This window comes from Lissotriton helveticus, chromosome 3_1 (genome assembly GCF_964261635.1).
Source record: "Lissotriton helveticus chromosome 3_1, aLisHel1.1, whole genome shotgun sequence".
In the NCBI taxonomy this organism is placed as follows: Eukaryota; Metazoa; Chordata; class Amphibia; order Caudata; family Salamandridae; genus Lissotriton; species Lissotriton helveticus.
In genome coordinates this window covers 725,131,685-725,151,155 of record NC_136061.1, presented here as the reverse complement: position 1 = coordinate 725,151,155, position 19,471 = coordinate 725,131,685, and the positions used below count along the sequence as shown (strand labels likewise).

Genomic DNA, 19,471 nt, shown 5'->3' with positions numbered 1-19,471 from the left:
ACTGATACGCAGGTAAGTAATGAGGGAGCCATACAAAGCACACCCTCTGTTATGCATTTCTGTCCCTCAGGTTACTAAAAAAAAAACTAGCATCCTTGACCAGCCCCCACCACCTTCCATCCCCCTCCTGCAGCTGTGCTTTTTGCTTTTAGTCAAAGCAGATAAGCAGAGCTCTGCTGACTGGCTCTCAGAGAGGTCTGTGAGCCTGGCCTTAAAGGTTTTTATGATAACAAAACGGTGGGTAAACAGTCTTGTAATCAACTGTTGCTATGTCATGGTATTATGAGATTCAGAAATTGAAATACATGATAGCGGCCTCTATGTGACCACATATAGCAATATGACTTTATGAACATGTACATTTGTTGGCCTCTGCTAACCTATCACACAGCAATATTTGATCACATTAACTCGCTAACTGAAATATCCATAATGGACTTCAAAGTCAATGACAACAGGAAAAGAACTAGAAAACCAAAGCTACCCAATAGAATAAACAAAAATCTAGTGAAATTAATAACAAAAACCTTCTGAATGGGAAGATGAGACTCATGTGTTGATTTGAAAGCGATGAAAAGCTCTTTTATATTATTAATGACAAAAGGAATCACAATGGAAAACTCAGACCATTGTAGGAACGATCTCCATTCTTACTGCCATAAACCGCCTTTTTGAAACATAACCTTTAAAAAGGCCATCAACCCAAATGTCCTACATCAGGTAAATCTTTACAGTAGCACGCTGTTGTGGATGTCTGTATCAGCATGCCTAGGTATATTCACCATGAGATTACTTTCATTTATTTTTCATTACCTCTTTATCACGTTGTCGATAAGGCACAACTGGGCACTCAATTTAAATACTCGTCTCATCATTCATTTACATCACATCTAACTTTGGGTTTAGTATATCGCTCTGATTCTTGAGCCCACCACATCTTGTTTTAGCCTTATGTTTCTTTTTGCAGAGTGCAAATTCTCTTAATACATTTTTGTAATTATTAATCAATTGTGTTGTAGATTCCAACGGAGGACCGTATTGCCATTAGTTACTTCAATTAACGACTTAACATCTATCCCCTGACGAAGGGTTCAGATGAGAACCCGAAATGCATTGGGAATGTCCTTCTTAACAGAAATGCATACATTGTACATGTTTTGTAATGTTTTGAAATGTATAAAAGAATGTAGATACATTTAGAATATATTTTTTAAGCAAGTAGCTTTCAAGAACATTGTTTTGCTTTTTGAGAATTTTGCAGTCAGATAATATAATCAGAAAAAATTCCACACCAACAATCTTCTTGTTATTGATTTTATTATTGTGGATTAATGTGATCACATTGAATGAGACATTACTTGTCAATAGCTGTGCACCGCTTTAGATTGAGGAGATCCCTCAGCCCTCTTGTAAAATTTGTTAACAGTTGAGAGGTGGGCCTCCTCTTTAGCACAGTGGATGCACGCATACGTTTGAAAAAAAGTGAAAAATGATACTTATTAAAAAAAAAGTTTGATTCCTAGGTGTGCATGAACACCCTTTGTTACATATACTACATCAGGTAAAGGCATCACAGTTGGCTGAGTGACCAATACACCCTGATTTAATCTTATCATTCAATGCTATTCTGCCAAGCCTATAATCATGCCAGACAGAGCTAATGTATGTGGATTTCACTTAGGGCTTTGCCTTTTGGATTGTATCTCAGATCTCTTGTGGCCATCTACTGGGCTTGTCTTACTTTGTGGCTTGGTTCCTATTGAAGGAATCTGAACCAGATGCTCGAACGTCAACAGGGGCTCATGCAAGCTCGATTTAGCCTCCCTGAGAACTGTTCAAATGGGATCACTGACAGATTATAAAATGTTAGAAACATAATACAAATACATATATATATATATATATACATAAACTTTTAATATAAATATAAAAATGAACTATACATATAATAAAATAAAATATTAAAATTAATATGTATTTGTAAAAAAATTATTTTACACTCCATTACCTATAACAGTAGGGAAAAAATTGGATAGCGTAGGGGATAACATTACAATTCCCACTCCAGAGAGTGCAACAGTAGGGAAAGTGTTGGATAGCAGAGGGGAATAATTTACTATTTCCACTCCAGCAAGTGCAACAGTAGGGAAAGTGTTGGATAGCGGAGGGGAATAATTTACTATTCCCACTCCACGGAGTGTAACAGTAGGGAAAGTGTTGAATAGCAGAGGGGTTAAAATTACTATTCCCACAACAGTAATTGCAACCGTAGGAGAAGTGTTGGATAGCAAGTGGGTAAAAATTACAATTTCCACTCCAACGACTGCAACAGTAGGGAAAGTGTTGGAGACCGGGTGGGAATAATTTACTATTCCCACTCCACCAAGTGTAACAGTAGTGAAAGTGTTGGATAGCATAAGCGAATCATTTACTATTCCCACTCCAACAAATGCAACAGTAGGGAAAGTGTTGGATAGCGGAGGGGAATAATTTAGTATTCCCCATCCTGCAAAATAGTTAACATTAATTAAGAAAGAATTACTTAGTCAAAAATAATTTACCTCCCACCATATTCCCCTATAAACAACACTACCAATATTGTAAAATAATACACAATTAACAACATGAATTAACAATTAATTAATTAATACAAATTAACTAGCAATTCAAAATCCTTCAAAAATAAATTATATCACACAAATAACACTATAAAATAACTTTAAATGTTATATAAAAAATTATAAAAAATGTAGTAAAATTAAATTCCTTCCCACCCTACTCCCCTATCAACCCACAACCAACTCCTAAAAAACCCACACACAATTAACATATTTACCAATTAATTATTAATTATTAATATCCAATTATTAGCTAATTAATAACATGTTTTACCACAATTAACAATGTAAAATATTAACTACATAATTATGAATTAATAACATTATTAATTACATAATTATGATCAAATTACTTCCTTCCCTACTCCCCTATAAAACCACAACCCACTACTAAACAAATTAACATATTTACCAATTAATAATTAATGACCAATTAGTAACTAATCAATAACAAATTAATTAACACAAGTAACAAAATTAATTAATACATAAATATGAATTCATAAACGTATTAATTAATTAATTTTAATTAAATTACTTCACACCCTACTCCCCAATAGACCCACAACCCGCTCCTAAAAAAATTACACCATTAAAATATTTACCAATTAATAACAAATGAATAACTGATTAACAAATTAACACAATTAACAATATAAATTATTAAATACGAAAATGTATTAATTAAATGTATTAATTAATTAATTCTAATTAAATTACTTCCCCAATAAACCCACAACCCGCTACGGAACTAAAACACAATATTTAGTTTTTATCAAATTAATCAATATGTTATAATTAAATTACTTCCCACCCTATTCCCCTATAAACCCAAAACCGTAACTAAAATATGCAAAAATTACTTAACATAAAATTAATTACTTCTAAAAATTTCAAATACATTAGAAAAATAAACTATACTTTTAACACATATACTAAAATACAGAACACTAAAATAAATTTCGATATTATTAACAACGATATTTTGACTAACAATATTACTAACTTCAATATTAACAAAAACGATATTTCTTACCTGCATGTCGATATTTCTTACCTGCATGTCGATATTCTGGTTGACTATATTTTTGCAGGTCGATATTGTGTCACATCGATATTTAAACATCAATATTATGGCATATCAATATTTAAACATCGATATTATGACTCTATACCATTTAAATGTAGTGTCTAGCTTGGTCCCATTAGACATTTCGTTGGTCCATAATTTTACTAAGTGCAATGTTTGAATTTTTCACTACGAAAGGACCCCTAACCGAAATGTTACTGCATTCAATTAAGTGATAGCTGCAATGACATTGTCTTCTTTTACATTTGCCTCTTCTTAATCCACTAAGGGCACTATTCGGAGTACAAAGTTAGTGCAAAATCAACCATGTTGTGGTCGAGGCAAATTATTTAAGAGGCATTTACCACTTGTCCCTCAAATCAGAGCATTTTCCATTACAACCTGTTATCTAAATCAGTCAATTTGAAACTTTTGAACTAATTTAGAGCAGGGTGGTTGGGGAAATCCTACCAAAACAGCAGAGACTCTGCCCGCAACGCAACACAGTCCTATAAATATGTTGATGAATATTTCCCCAGATGGTAGATATGCTGCAAAGGAGTTCCTGTAATTACGCTACTTTCTCAGTTAGACATGGAAGTGGATCAGCCATAAAAATTGAGGGATGACTGCTTTGTCTCCAGGTCTGGAAGGGTAATCTCTGTCTAAGATCCTCATGGAAATGGTGGCAAACTAACACTGAAGTATGTTAACGAGCCAGGTGTGTGTGTGTGCTCACAAAGTACCCCTGCTTTGTATGCTAGGTTTTCTGCTGATCACATTTTGTATCAGAAATTGCCCCTAAAATTACTCTTTACTGTGCTGCCACCCTCTGTGTGTGTGTATATGTAGCTACTTTAATAGGGACATTTCCACTGCTTAGTGCATGTGTATAAAAAAGCTAGATTTTTTTGTACTGATGACTGTGGTGAGGCAGAAATTCTGCCACCTTCGCTAACTAAAAATCTGCCAATTTCTCACTACTTTTACATTTTCCGTTTGTTTTCACCTGCGCCAGTATTGCCATTTGATTCAAATTTTAAAAGTTTTACTTCAGCATGTCTTAATAAATATTCCATATTTCTTTACTTGAGGCATTTAAGTTCCTAATGTGTTGCTGTTTTGTTGCTATTATTCCCACACTGCACAGTTTTCTCCAGCCACTACTTAATAAGCATGTCAAGAAACCAAAGTTAAGCCACGTTTACTTTAGTGAACACTTTTTAACTCTTTGGATTCTTCAGTATGGTCAGTAAAGGAACTAAGCCACAATTAAAATGAAGACAGTAGTGTCTTTCTCATCTAGTGCAGCTCTATGATTCTCTACAGCCAAGATTTGGAAATCCAGGTCAGATGTGGCAGATTTTGTACCACCAAGTTTCCAGCTTTATGGCTTTTGCCTATCCTATAAAAATGACAGCTACAAAAAAGAGAAGAATACAAAAATAGCAAAGGATGGAATGCTTGAATTATTCTGAGTCACTGGGGCTTTCTCAGGCCTCACCCCAGTCCATCTCTTTCTGACCAGCATGGCACATCAGATTACACTCATCCATCAACAAATAAACCTTGATCCTGCTTTAATAGGAACAGTTAAGCCCGAACTGCTGAGTTAACATAAAATGGAAGCCGGGTTTTCAAAAATGTTGTTACAAAATTTGGAGGAGAAGAATTCCCTTACTCCATGGTAAAAAGTAAAACCATCCTTAGTTACTGCAGAAGAGGCCTACTAATAGTGAAGAACTGGCCAGCCAGGCTTCTTATATACAAGGGGTTGGCCAAATGCCAATAAGGTTTTCCATAATACAGAAGTCTGATACTTTTTTTGTCTCACCTTAGCTGTCTTTCGTGTACAATATAAATTATTCCAATGGCCCATAGGTCAACCCATTGATTGGCATTCTAGCACATCTGATTTGCTTGCTTCGTTTACAATGGTTTTCCTTTCTGTCCCTGTGCTTGTCCGGCCCCTGAAGCAAAGCTTCCTTACCACCCTTTTGATTAGATAACATATCTCGTGCCGGTAACTTTTAGGAACTACATCATTTTGTTTGCTCTCAACACTCCTTAAAAATGTATTTCTTTACTTGCTCCCTCTCCCTCTCCCATGTGTGCTGCAGGCCGGTTTCTGTGTGCTACTTCCTCCCTCAGTATGCATGTTGTTATCCAACCTACAGATAATCCTTGCTTCCCACTCCCTCCTAATCGCGCTGTGCTTTTTTTACACCCCTCTCCGTGCTTTGCCCGGGCTCACCTGCCACTCCCTGTTTATGGAGGTTCATCAGTGGTGTTAGCTTGCTTCCCCACAGAATTGGTAGAGGTGCCTTAATATATGGGAAAAGGGACAGGGTTAGACAGAAGAATCACTAATGGAAAAAGTCTCCCTTTTCTCCGTAAGCATATATCAACTTATATCCATCATTCAGGGTAGTTATCAATTGAGAGAAAATCTATTTCATTCACTGTCATTCAAAAATTAACACTAAATACTGACCTTATAGGATGCCGCACTTTGTATTACGCCACGATTCCCGTTGATTGATTTAATCACTAAAGAGGTGAGATATATGTATATACTTGTTGGAATCATATATCTGGCCTTGCCGCTATTCTTGTGAGGATGATTTGTCTCTCAAACATGGTAGGGTATTTGATGTACGCGTGTTGGGTATGTGGGCATTGTTGGTCATTTTAGATTACTTTTTCTATTATCTCACAGGGAAACTCCCCTCCTTTCTTTACTTTTAAATTTTTATCATTAACTTGATCTTGTGCACTGCGCCCTTCGGGACCTTGCAGTTTGTCCTGTTTCACTATCTTTCAACGCCTATTGGCCAATTATCCAAGAGGTAAGACACACCTACTTATCTGTCTTTATTATATGGTGTGGATGGTGTTTTTGAATTGATGGGACTAGCACTCTGATATGGCATATTACATAACTTTGTTGTATCCAGTGCTAGGTTGCGCATCCTATGGTTTTAACATATTTCAAATATGTATTAGGCATTTCGCATATTCTATGTTTAGGTTTTGGTGTTTATTCATTTTTCCTCTGCTCACATCAAACTATGATGCACAGCTTTTGTGAATATTAAGTGCTATGTCATTCAGCTTCATAGTTTTATGTTTCCCCTTGCTCTCCTTTTTTTCCCATGTCTCCCTTGAGCATATATGGACGAATATTTATTCTGTGTTCTGTGAAAATTAATTTAGGGTAATATGTTTTCCACTTTATGTTAACAAGATGTGAATTTGTTGTTTTAATGTTGTGTCCAGGTGTTTTTATACATATGTATGTATATATCTATGTGTAAAGGAATGTTTCAGTATCTTTGTATCTCATCTTGGGTCATTTTTTCGTTGTTATATATTGTATGTCTTTGTAAATGTGGGTACCGTATTTATATATTTTAATGTTTGGTTTTGTCTGTGCTTATTGCAGCCCTGACGAAGTTCCCTTTTGGCACAACTGGGAACGAAACGCGTTGGCTGTGTGCCTTTTTTTAAGATTGCCTGAATAAAAAGAAGCACTTTTTTGGACTCATTGTTTGCACGTCAAATTTCTACGAGTGCACCTTCCATCTCTCTATGAAAATTGTGACCTGATTTGTACCTTTGGACGACGGGTGCGCGGAGTGTGTTGCACCTATCCTTTATTATCAATGGTACATGTGGATTGTCTGAGTTGGACCCTAGTCTGTCGTTTGTTCCTTTCTTGTTAAATACTGATACCTGTATTCAAGTAAAAAAATCCGATTAATTATATCTTTTCTTCTTAAAAATATTTTTTGTGTTGTAATATATAATTGAAAATACAAAGTCATAAAATAATTTTTTCTTCATATATCAAATTGTCTGAAATGTATTTTTCTGAAGGAATATTAGTTCTCAGTTTAATATACTTCTAACTCATCATCCAAGAGCACAAAATTAAAAAAACTAGAGTTTAAAAAAAAAAACATAAAAATCACTTGATTATACAATATCATATTGCATGCAAATTCTTAGCAACTGAACATTTTTCAGAATTGAGATTTGATATGGCAAGCAATCCAGTATGTCAAGCCACCTCCACAGACGAGAGGCTTGTGTGTCAAAGCCACTCCAACGTGAACCCCATCATGGATCACTGCTAAGAAAGGAGAGAGCAATAAACCTTCGGCAGTTGTGCATTCAAAAACTGTATCCCTAGATCCATCAGGCCGCCCCCAACTCTGCTGCAGTTTAAAACCAGTTTAAGACACGCCTGTCTAGGGAACCTGACACTCAACGTAGTTTATAATTATACGCTAGACGTTTAACAAAACACACGCAAAGATTTGTTTAAAACTGGCGCATGCTGATGCGGGAGGGGGGAGGAAGGAGGGAGATGGGGAAAAGTTTTAATTTCATACGAAAGTGCGCAGTCAGCAAGGACCGAATGGCATTGATAGACAGTATTCAACATCTCGTGCACAACAAGCAACTGCATCACATGCAGGTTGTGGAATATACGAGGAAGATATTGTATGTTCTGTTAACAGTTTATTTTTTGCTGGTTATTGCACTAAAAACCAATAAAAGAAATTTGAGGAGAAAAAAACCTGACAGATGGGCTCAATTTCAGAATTTCATAAGCTTGGCTAAGGTTGCTAACGTCTCCATTATATTTCGGATTCTCCTCTACCTCCGTCTAGACTTGCCATGCAGAGACAGGCGTTGCCAACACCAGGGGCGGCCTTATGCATGTGCAAGCTGTGCACCTGCACAGGGACACCAAATCCCAGGGGTCACCATGCCATATATCCATAATATAATAATCCTCTGAGGATGGATACATATTTGCATGGGGCCCATGGCAGGGATTTGGCGGCCTCCGGCTCTGTTCCATTTCCAAACAGCCTGACCCCCCCTCATCACTTGCCTTCGCGCTCCGCCCCGCCCCGACCCCCTCTTCCGGGGCCCCCTACCTATGCTCCCTGCCCAGGGCCGCCATGAGCCTAGAGTCGCCCCTGCCAGCACAAGTCCATATCAGCTGTGTATCTCCCACATAGTGATTGTCCAGTTGTAAGAAGTCCTCAGGGGTCAAGGATGAGGGTGATTCACAGCTGGTACGTCTCATTAAGGTCTTTCATTAGATTTATCAATTATTATAATTACCAGAATGACGCCCCTCTCATTGTATGTTGCACCTTCTCCACTTGCCCTTTTTTTGTGGCATCAGAGCAGTGAGCTCCACAGTAGCCCGTTTACACCACTCTCTAATAGTGGGAGCCTTACTAGATTCCTAGCTCATGGCAATATTTCTTTTGCAACCAGTAGATCAAGGTCCAAAAAATTGCATATCTGTCTGCTACGTTTCGTTCTGTGCATCAAGCCGGCCACGACGTCTAATTGTGTCTCAGTAAAATTCCTGATACGTCCAAGTATTTCTTCCCAATGCTGCTTAATGTGATTGCGTCTCCACACCATATGAGTGAAGTCAGCTCTATCACCACAGCACCTGGGGCAGCTACCTGAGGCACTGGGGTACATTTGCACTAACCTAGATGGAGTGAGGTACGTTTGGTGAAGATAATGAATTTGTATAAAACCTTTTTAGAATGTTCTACAGCCTGAAGACAAAAGGACGTACCTATGAAAGTGCCCCATTTATCCTTGTTCGGAGTTACATCTACATATTGTGTGGGTGCTAGGGCTCTATCATGTGTTAGTAGTATTGTTAAGGCCTCCGACTGCTGGGGTTCAGTAATCTCCCCACCCCCCTGCCCCCCCCCCCCCCAAAGTATGTGCTGGTGCTTTTTTCAGTGAGTTACAGGACGGAAACAGTCCTGCATCTAACTTGTACTACTACATAAATGAATCTACTTTGAGACTTACCGTTTGTGTACAGGTCCCTGATCTTAACTATCACAGACTCGGTCCACGGTCTCTTATCTAATGACAGAGTTGGAGTACGGAACCCATGAATGTGAGTATAAAGCCGTTCTATCTTGGTGCATCTGAAACCATCGCCAGCAATGCTGTACCACTCATAAAGCATTAGTACATCACCCCTTTCTCCCTTGACACCCAAAATCAGCTCATATATACTTGTATCCCCTGTGTTGTGCCTCAGGCTCAATAGCTCAGGTGGCTCCTATCCATTTACAGCTCCTTTGCAGATGTGCTGCTAAGCAGTATGCTTCATAATTAGGAGCTCCAATGGCTCTGTTGTGTAATACAGGTCCCCATTTGAGAGGAGTGTCCAGCAGCTTTGGGTGGTATATATCTTGCACGGGTCTCAGGGGGAATAGATATGATTTATCCCAGTTCTTCTTAAGGCCAGATTAGTAATTCAATGACCTCAGGTAGGACTTTGCCGGGTTCATTATTAGAAGAGAATATTATTTCATACATTGAGACCACATGTGCCCCCAGTGACAGTTCCATTCCTCATTTTTCATCACTTAGACAGAGCTTACTTATCAAGGGTTCATTAGGGACAGTGGTCTGTATGACTGGATGTCTAGTGATTTCTACAGTTTTGATAAAACTACCACAAAGGTTTCCCTGTGGAGGAAGGGAGCATTCCAATGCTATATACTGTTTTATGCATATCCAAGAGTTTGTGAGTCAACATGTATTCAGACATGCTATAAAAGTCTTGAGGCAATCCTTCAGACTCTGGCGATTTCTCCCTAGCTAGCTCATCCATTGTAACTTTTATCTCTGCCAACCTCAGGGACACAGACAGGTTCCTGATTTGTTCCTGACTTTGTTGAGTTAGAGACAGGGCCGGACTGGGAACCAAAACCGGCCCTGGCAAAGTGCTCGACTGGCCCCCCTCCCCCTGGGGGATTGTGGGTGCCGCGGAGCACTTTGCCAGGGCCGGTTTTCGGCCGATTTTGTTACAGGGCCGAATTTGCAGCTATGCTGCAAAAACGGCCCCCAGGGCCCCCAAACCGGCCCCCCACCCGTGCGGCGCACCGGGGGATTGCCCGGTGCCCGCTACAGCTAGTCCGGCCCTGGTTAGAGATATATCAGTCAGGTATGTTTGGGTGTATTATATGGAGGTATCAGAGAGAGGTGAGTACAATTTCCTTTGGCCCTCCAGTAATTCTCCCTAACTACCCCCTTCTCAAGAAGCCAAATAGCATCCCCTGCTTCCTTGATTTTCCTATTAATGGCAATGCCCCTAACCACTACTTTGATAGCATCACATTCGGTTGCCAGTGCTTGTGTTGCACCTTTAATCTAAGTAACAAATAGGCTTGGTTGACATTTTAATTACACCGGAAAAGTTGTTTGAGTATTTTTATGTTACTCTTTTGCCACAAAATGACAGAAAAGTACAAGATTATGCACATTTGCGAAATTATGAGTAATGTTTCACAAAAATCTTTCAGCTGAAGCACAGAAAAATGAATCTAGCAAGCTTGAGCATCTGTTGGCTGCTGCTGTTTGTTTTATTTTGCATTGAGAACTATTTGCATAATGCAAAATGCAACCCGTAGCTCACTTTGAATGCAAGGGGACATTTTGCACTAAGAAATAGTGCAAAATCCGGTGTTATGCGCCTTGCAAAATCCAGTGTAATCTCGTGCAATTTTGCATAATTTCATTAATGCACAATACATGAGTTAAGCCCACTCCTAGTAAAATTGTGATCCATGTGTTTCCCAACGGTTGCCCTTTATGCCGTATAAGAGCTTCAGATGGTCGTTTCCACAGCAAAGTCACTGTTTGCGCATAACACACTATTCATGAAAAGTAAGGAGTTATATTCTGACTCACTGCAGCATAAATATTCTGCGTTGTGGGTTTTTGTTACAATTTTAGAACTCCCTAAAAACCATGGTTGTCATTTGGAGACAGTCAGGGGGCAACACTTGCCTCCTCTGAGGCCAGGGATTGCATAGGAAGTGCCAGGAGTAGCAGGGAGCAAGCTAGACGTCACACTTACGACCCCTGACTATCCCCAAATGATGTCCATTCTAAAAACATTTCCAGTCTCGTTTGTATGTCATTAAACAGGGAGTAGAATGACGACTCCCGATCTCTTGGGTGCATCAGACTGGATATATTTTCCATTTGCTACTGTTGTGTCCACATTGTGAATTTATGTGCAATGGCCTACAATGTGGACCTCTTAGTGGAGACATCGACCTGTCAATTTCACAGTTTACTGGCAAATTATATTGTCCGAGGACCATTCACTTGGAGTATCTCAAAATTTCAAGAGGGTTGGTTCCAATAATCATGGGGTCCTCCACTAATAACCCTTTTCGTATATCATATTGGACATCCATATCAATATATGCATTCCAAATGAAATAGGTAGTATCTGGGGATATCCAAATTAGTGTACCTCTGTAATATGCCAAATATTTAGTTCCCCTTCAGTTGCCCATGCCATTAATTTACACAGCTTGGGAATTGTTTTTCTGAGCTGAGTTTCTTGCAGACACAAACTGTCAACCTTTCATTAATTCAATTACAAGTGCACCCTCTGCCTTTCAGCAGGAGTACACAGCCTTCTCACATTCCATGTGATGTATTTATATTTAGTAGGCATCTAATGTTTTGTTTGTGGGTAACAGGACTGGCCCTCCTTGTTAATGTGTAATATGTTAGCTCATGGCTCACCCATAGGGAGGATGTGGGTGCTTTGTGGATCTATTGACTCCATCAAGTGATGCAACATATGTGTGCTATTGTTAATGAACTCCCATGTCCCCAGACTAGTGTACTGAAAATGGCTTCATCATTATAACTGTCAACGTTAGCATTAACTGTAAACTCATGCCATCTGAAGCTCTTCTTTCTGCAAATTCATTGACGGGTGGTTGTTATGTGTAGGTCACCTGAGCACCTAGGTGCATTCATTCATGCCTTGCAAGTGTATCAAGCCCCCTGCAGTAACCTTTCAGTGCAGCAGTCCCTTCATGTGCATGTGTCACATTGCACAACCTTAATAGCAGTCATAGGAATGAGCTTGGGATCCCACTTCAGTACCGCAGACATGTCATATTGGTCTGATCATTCTTTTCAGGTTTCTTCTGCTCGCAGTTTGTAGTAGTAAGTTGGGTGCCTTGAAGTCTGTCAACTTTAAACAATCAGTTTATTTTGTCTAGCAGCCTGTTTGTCAGCAGGTTTGCCATGGGCCCAGTGTCTGACTTTCCTTCTTTTCCACCTGTCCTTAGCATGTAGCCAGATCCTTGGCACCCTGCAGGGATTCTGTTGTCATCCAGCCATGCCCATGCATCCTCCGAGTTTGTAAAGAAATGGGTGTTATTCTCATTTAATACTCTGAGTTTCGCCGGAAGTAACAGTGAGTAACTAAGGTCAAATTGTCAATTTCAGCATACTCTGCAAAATAGCTCCTCTGGGTCCTAAGTGTCAGGATTCGCACAGGGACCCAATGAGCCCATTCTACCACGTAGAACTTAATTGTGCTCGGTCATAAATATTGGTTATATCAATGTCTCCAAGAACAGTTCAGAACATTGACCCTCTGTTTCTGTTGTCAGGCAATCCAACAAATTTGATATTATTATGACTCAAACTGCCTTCTGCGTCATCTTCCCTGATTTGGAGATTCACCACAGTGTCCCTAAGTTCTGTCATTAGATCTTTCAGTTACACACAGAGGACCTCAGCACATCCATCTTAAATTTGTTTTCCAATAAATAACAGGTAGTCATTTTTATGGTTGCCTAACAGGTGGTCAACATCAATTGCAGACAAATGTTGCAGGGGGGGGGTGAGAGAGGTTACAGGGGTTCAAGTATAGTCCCCTTTGCCCCAGAAATATCAAGATTTTAAGAGGGGATCGGGCCTGAGTTTCTAGAGAGTCCGTGTAATGCCTGCTAAGCCATGTTGTGCTTGGTCACACCGGACAGGTTAGCCAGTTTACGAAATGTAACTGTCAGTTTTTAAAGTTGTTGAGAATTATAGCTAGTTCTAAATGTGACTTCAGCCTTTCACCCTCATCAAGAGGCCTGAAAAAAATCACACAAAATATTTTTAGGCAGTACAACAATGTATTGTACCAGAACTGTTATGCATGTTATTGATTTCCATAATATGGCGATATGGTTGAAATGGTAAATGAGTAGTGACGCTCAATACTACAGTTCATTTGTGTTCTTGAATGTGTGCACATGGTACTATGCCTATAGCAGAAATCTAAACATATCAAAAGTACAATATTAATATAGCAATGCATGTATATGAAGAGTTCGTAAAGAGATATGTGGTGGAACATTTTTTAGCACACACCCTAAATAAAAAGTATGCAAATTCAAAATCATGCAATTTTCATAAAATATGTTTGCTTATAATGCACACTTCGGAATGTTTTCAGCTACAATCCGGCCATTTGAAAAATGAACGTGATGCTTTCTGAGTAGAACAATAGGCAATAGCAGCCTTCTCCCATCAACAATACAACATGCAAAATACAAACTACCAGATTGTTAGCTTTGGATCAATTTATAGAAAGGTCCCACTCTTAGGAGTCCAGCACAACACAGAACAACTGTTGCCTGCGCTACCCAAATTTACCATAAACACTTGTAATGGTTTCACAGGGACTCTTTATCAGAGTAACATAACACTGCTGCCTTCTGTACACCCCTCGCACTTTTTGTGATGGAGGTACCAACTATGGAACAAGCCTCAAACACACCTGGAAGATGGCAGCAGTAAATCGCATATGGCCTCAGGGTGTGATACCTAAAGAAATGAGTCAGATGCACACACTCAAAAACATATAAAGGTACAGCAGAGGGCCTGCATTTGGCCCAATGATGTAATGCCATTGTAGCTGGTCAGTTGCATTTATCATATAAAGCCCAAACAATGCCTAGCAGAAAGTGTCACAGTAGATAACATTAATAACACACCCGGCCACCTGGACCACCTCAGAGGGTGACCTCCAATTGGTATTTATTGCCCTTCTATTAGAGTGAGATCAAGCATCTAAATATGCAATTTATGACCCATTCTACCAGTATTTCCTGGCCAAAAAGGGCCGAGCTTCACTTTATTGCCCACACTGTAGAGTATAAAGCATGCCATGTAACTAAGGCAAATTGAATTCCAACACACAACTGTGATAGATGTGGCTGCTGATCCAGTCCATTATTGTTTAATAAAAAAATAAACTTAAACTGTTCCTCATTGCCAAGCCTCGATGTTCTCCATTTTGATGATCAGAACCTGCTTCAACAGATCATGGTCAAAAGCTAACTCCTGACATCTGTGTTAATTATCGGACTTTACAAGTTGGCTTAACAGCTTGAGCGGCTGGCTTTGAAGCTGGGGAAACAGGTTCGAGCCTGACAGGAGGCTCAAGCCTCCTGTGATTTTCTGAAAATCACTTAATCTCCCATGCCTGAAAAAAAGAATATGAATGTGTCTCTCTTAATACAACTGGTGCTCATGTAAAGAGCTCTGATACATTTGGGTCGAGTTAGTGCTATATTAAACTGCAAAAAAATATTGCTTTTCTTATATGCATATCTGTTGAACGTTTCAATCAATATTTATATTTATATTCCTATTTAGTAATTTGACTGTTATGTAACCAGGAGAATGTTTTTGCTGCCTCCAGTCTTCTCCGAGATACAGAAATGTTCATGAGAACAGTTAGACTTTCCCCTCCATATTCACGAACTACTTTGGAGAGCACATAGCATGCTCTTTACGTGGTCTTAACAAACATGACCGATCATCTTGGTAAATAATACACATTTTGAAGACTAAGCACATTCCATAAGTATGGTTATTTTTAATTTTAAGGTATGTATTATCCCTAATGTTCAGGTTAGCATTTATTTTTTGCTACGGATAAGTATTTTTTCATGGCTATATGTTCAGTGCCAGGTACTTCGTATTTCCGTAGCACTCAATATTAGCCCTCCAGAGCTATGCATCTGATTAAACAATATGAATTGAGCATTTAAAACTAAAAGTTTCCAAAAATTCAGCATATACTTTTTGGAAGGAATGCCAGTAAAAAAGCATAACATATTATAATTAATACTGTTTCTTTTATTATTGGATGAAATATACTTTGCTTACCTTTTGTCGAATTTCTTCTTCCATTTTGACTGGAGAGCCCAGTTCTGCTACCTGTTTAACCCCTTCACTAGCATAGCCTCCGTATTCCCATAGGACATAATTCTTGGAGTGTGAGCCACCAATTATTGCAGACCAGTGATTAGCGCGCCCTTGAAAAAGGTAAAACGACAATATTGAGTGAAGTCACAAATATAGAAAGAGCGTGCATTTTAGATGCCTAATAATACTTACTTTCTTAATTAGACAACAAATATGCATTTACATTTTGTAAAAAAATAAAATAAAAACTGGTTCGGTGAAGTATTATTGTAAATCGTCCACCAAAGGTATGGCTCACAGGACAGGAAATTACCAAGATAGAAATTAATATGAAAACATGAAAAAATTATCAATCTTTTCCCATATTAACTAAAAAGTTGTCCACCTGACTCAAAAAAAACCTTTGCATTTTTATACTTCTAACAGGAGACGCAAGCCGATTTTCATCCCATTTCAGTTGATGAAGCAGGTAGTCTGCACATTTTCCCCTTTGTGGTGTAAGGGCTGTGAGCATTCGCATCTTAAAGGGAGACACTGGTTGCAAAAACACTTTAGCGCTTCGCCTCTTTTGTCTTTTGATCATCAGAACTCCTTTCATCTCCCTACAGTTCTCAAATCGCCCCTATTTGTTTCATGATGATTAGAGAAGCCTCTCTACTAAAGGTTAGAGTAATTTCAACAAGACAAATGTCAAGATATTTCCCTAAAATGTTGTATCAACAACTAATGTTTCTTCGCTCAGTCATCACTATATCAGTTCATTTACGATTTGTCGACATCAAAATAATGGTGCATACTCTTTTGTTTTACGCGACCACAAGTAAGGGTATAGTATGAACAATTTCCCATTACCCTTCCTGTGCTGAAGGCCAAGTAGAACAAATCAAAGGTCAAGTCCAACTCCAGGATGGGGCAGAGAGGGATGAGACCAGGAATGTGACGAGGAAGACTGGAACTCAAGGCAATGAGGATCGCCTGTGCTTTTCATTGGATTACTCATCTTATCCCTCTGATTTGTTTCACCTCTTACTAAATAAGGATGCTAGAAAAAGGAAGATAGATTTGGCCCTAGTATAGCAAGTTACCCAATCAGCCTGTATGAAGACCTCAGAATGTTAAATAACAACTACAACACTCTAGAGACATACAAACTGCAGAACTTGTATACCACATGCATTTTCGCTAGCCTATAGTCTATAATCACATTTCCAGGAGTGAAATCTGTTTTTGCAAAGTGCACATCAAATTGGTCCAATGGAATAATAATACAGCAAAGATTCTCTCAGTCAACAAGCAGCAGCAAAGAGGGAGCAGCAAAGAGGGAGCACAGAGAGACATGTGGTATTTGGGTCACAGAGGGAGAGGCACTTAGTAATAGGGGGTGCAGTGCTTTATTACACTTCCAGGAAGTAAATTGGGTGAGACACAGAATGACGTGTCTGTGATAAGGGGAAGTGAAAGCAGGAGGCAGACAAGCAAAGCTTGTGGATGCTTAACCCCTTGCGTGCTGCGATAATTCTCCCGCTGCGTGGCAGAATTAATGAGTGGGCAAGGTTTGGACGGCCCCCAGCCGTCCTCCGCAAACTCCCACTGTGACGTATGATGGCCGAGGGCTATCCTAAGCACCGAAAGGGTTAACAAGGGAAGTGTTTATTCACTCAGGTGAATAACTAAATGTTTTCACACTATTCACCTGCGAAGTGAGTTTCAGGCATAGAAACTTATTGGCTCCAATTTTTGAATGGCTTGTTCAGCCACACTGATGTTTTATTCACCTGTTCAATGTATCTTGGCAATTGTAGCTTTGTTTTTAATATGCTAAGCAGTGTTGCAAATGGGCTGGTCTCTGTAGTTACTGGGCCCTCATTTCTGTCCTTGACAGTGTTGACTCAGCAAAGCAAACTCGTACACCAAAAAATACCAAGCATTGGCACAGCCAATTGGTCTCGGCAATGGGAGTGTCTAATTAGGGCTATGCAAGAAGAATATTAATATTGACACTACTTAAGTTTGGTTGCCCTGTAAAAATCGATCCCTTCATAAAGCGCTGTGCATTGGTGTCCTTTCATTTTTGAAAAGTGCTTTTATAGTCCAACAAATATGTTTAAACATTGGCTATACTCTAACACCTACTCTGAAGTGAATAGCTTCAAAGTCCGGGACTGAAGCCAATAGGTCTCGCCGATGAGAACTATGGCATCATTGCTGGAAGCATGGTAACTCTAGTGCCATACACCCAAACTGCCCTAGCTCATGTCATTTGAGAGACAACTCTGTGCTGGTCAGATAAATCACTGGGCCTGGCGGGTTTGGATTTCGAGTCTCTCCTAAAAGTAGCAGTGCCTTCAAGCAACACACCAAGTGCTATCTAAGACGCAGCAATGCAATTGTTAGATTTGCACAAACCATCAAAAGACAATAGAGCTTGAGCAGCACTGAAGCTCTTGGACGAAGGTAGATTATTGAAGGTTGAGGCACTTTAATTGAGCCACATAAACCACAGAAGGCAGTCAAAGACAGTATAACACTTTGAATAACAATCATAGCGCTGCATAGCACTGAGTACGAAAGGAGGCGCTCTCTGAAACCCATCTCGGTCCAGTCAATGATACAATATAGGGGGGGGACAGAAAGCACCTACCTGCACCCAGGCCATACCGGGGACACGAACGCCGCCACCGGCCAAGAGTCAATCCTTCTTTTGCATCGCGCCGCCGCCCCGGGACCACAACTCCTGGAAGCCTCAGCGGCGGCGCGCACCTCTGACCTCGCGCCAGCGCCCGGAGGCGCTTTAAACCGGCGCGGAGGTCCGCTTCACGGGATGCGAGAGGGACGCTGGGCGAAGCCTGGGCCAAGGGTGGGCCCGTTTAAGCCCGTCAAAGAACGGAAAAGGACGGGCCACCCCTCTTACGCCTGCTCTAGGACAGTAAGGTCAGTGTCACTGAAAAAAAACATCTGTGATTAAATATATTTATAATTGACAGAGTACCATCCAGTCAATAGCGGGGATGTCTACCGTTCCGGATTCAGATCATAGTACCAGTAAACCATCAGGAGGGTCATTAATGGGTACCTTAGACAATTTCCTTATCAGGGTATCATCTGCCCTTGCAAAGGACATAGAACTTACCGAAAAAAGGTTATCCTTGGACTTAGACTTTAACAAAAGATCTTCCCTGGGCCTCCTGGCAGGAGCCAGATCTCCGTTACATTTAGTGACTGATTCACAGTGTACGCTTCCTCCATCCGGAGTGGAGGCGCTTACCCTGTCGACCCAGGCAGTACCCATCTTGAATATAAGTGACAATTCCTCTTCAAGAGAGGGGGCTCCTGCAATAGAAACGGGTAGAGCCCCTTCACCTAATATTAAAACTTGATCAGCGGGCCAAGTAAAAGCAGTACTGGCCCAGCAGAAAGGAGGGGTACAAGCAAAAAGGAAGCGCCCTGAGCCCCAAACATCTGTAGGGGGCAAGAAAGCTAAGTCGGATGTTAACTCTGTTCCTACCAATGACCCAGTAGTAAGGCCACCAATTAGCCCTACACAACCTTGATTGGTGGATAAAAACAGACATGGAAATCACCAGGACATTATAGGGGAGGAACTGCATCGGGATTTGGGCCCTTCTATTTGGAAAAAACTGGAGGGCACTATTAAGAAGATATGTCACCCGCTACACGAGCGGCTGGAATCAAT

The 19,471-nt window shown here is 40.0% G+C and overlaps 1 protein-coding gene across 2 annotated transcripts in view; it reads right to left on the bottom strand.

Annotated features, from left to right (window-relative positions):
- The window catches only part of SPON1 (spondin 1), a 1,249,069-nt gene that overhangs the window by 648,528 nt on the left and 581,070 nt on the right, over nt 1-19,471 (bottom strand). For both annotated transcript variants that reach the window (XM_078680877.1, XM_078680876.1), the window contains exon 6: nt 15,739-15,887. In XM_078680877.1, coding sequence (XP_078537003.1) covers nt 15,739-15,887 — 149 coding nt within the window. The remainder of the gene's footprint in view (nt 1-15,738; nt 15,888-19,471) is intronic.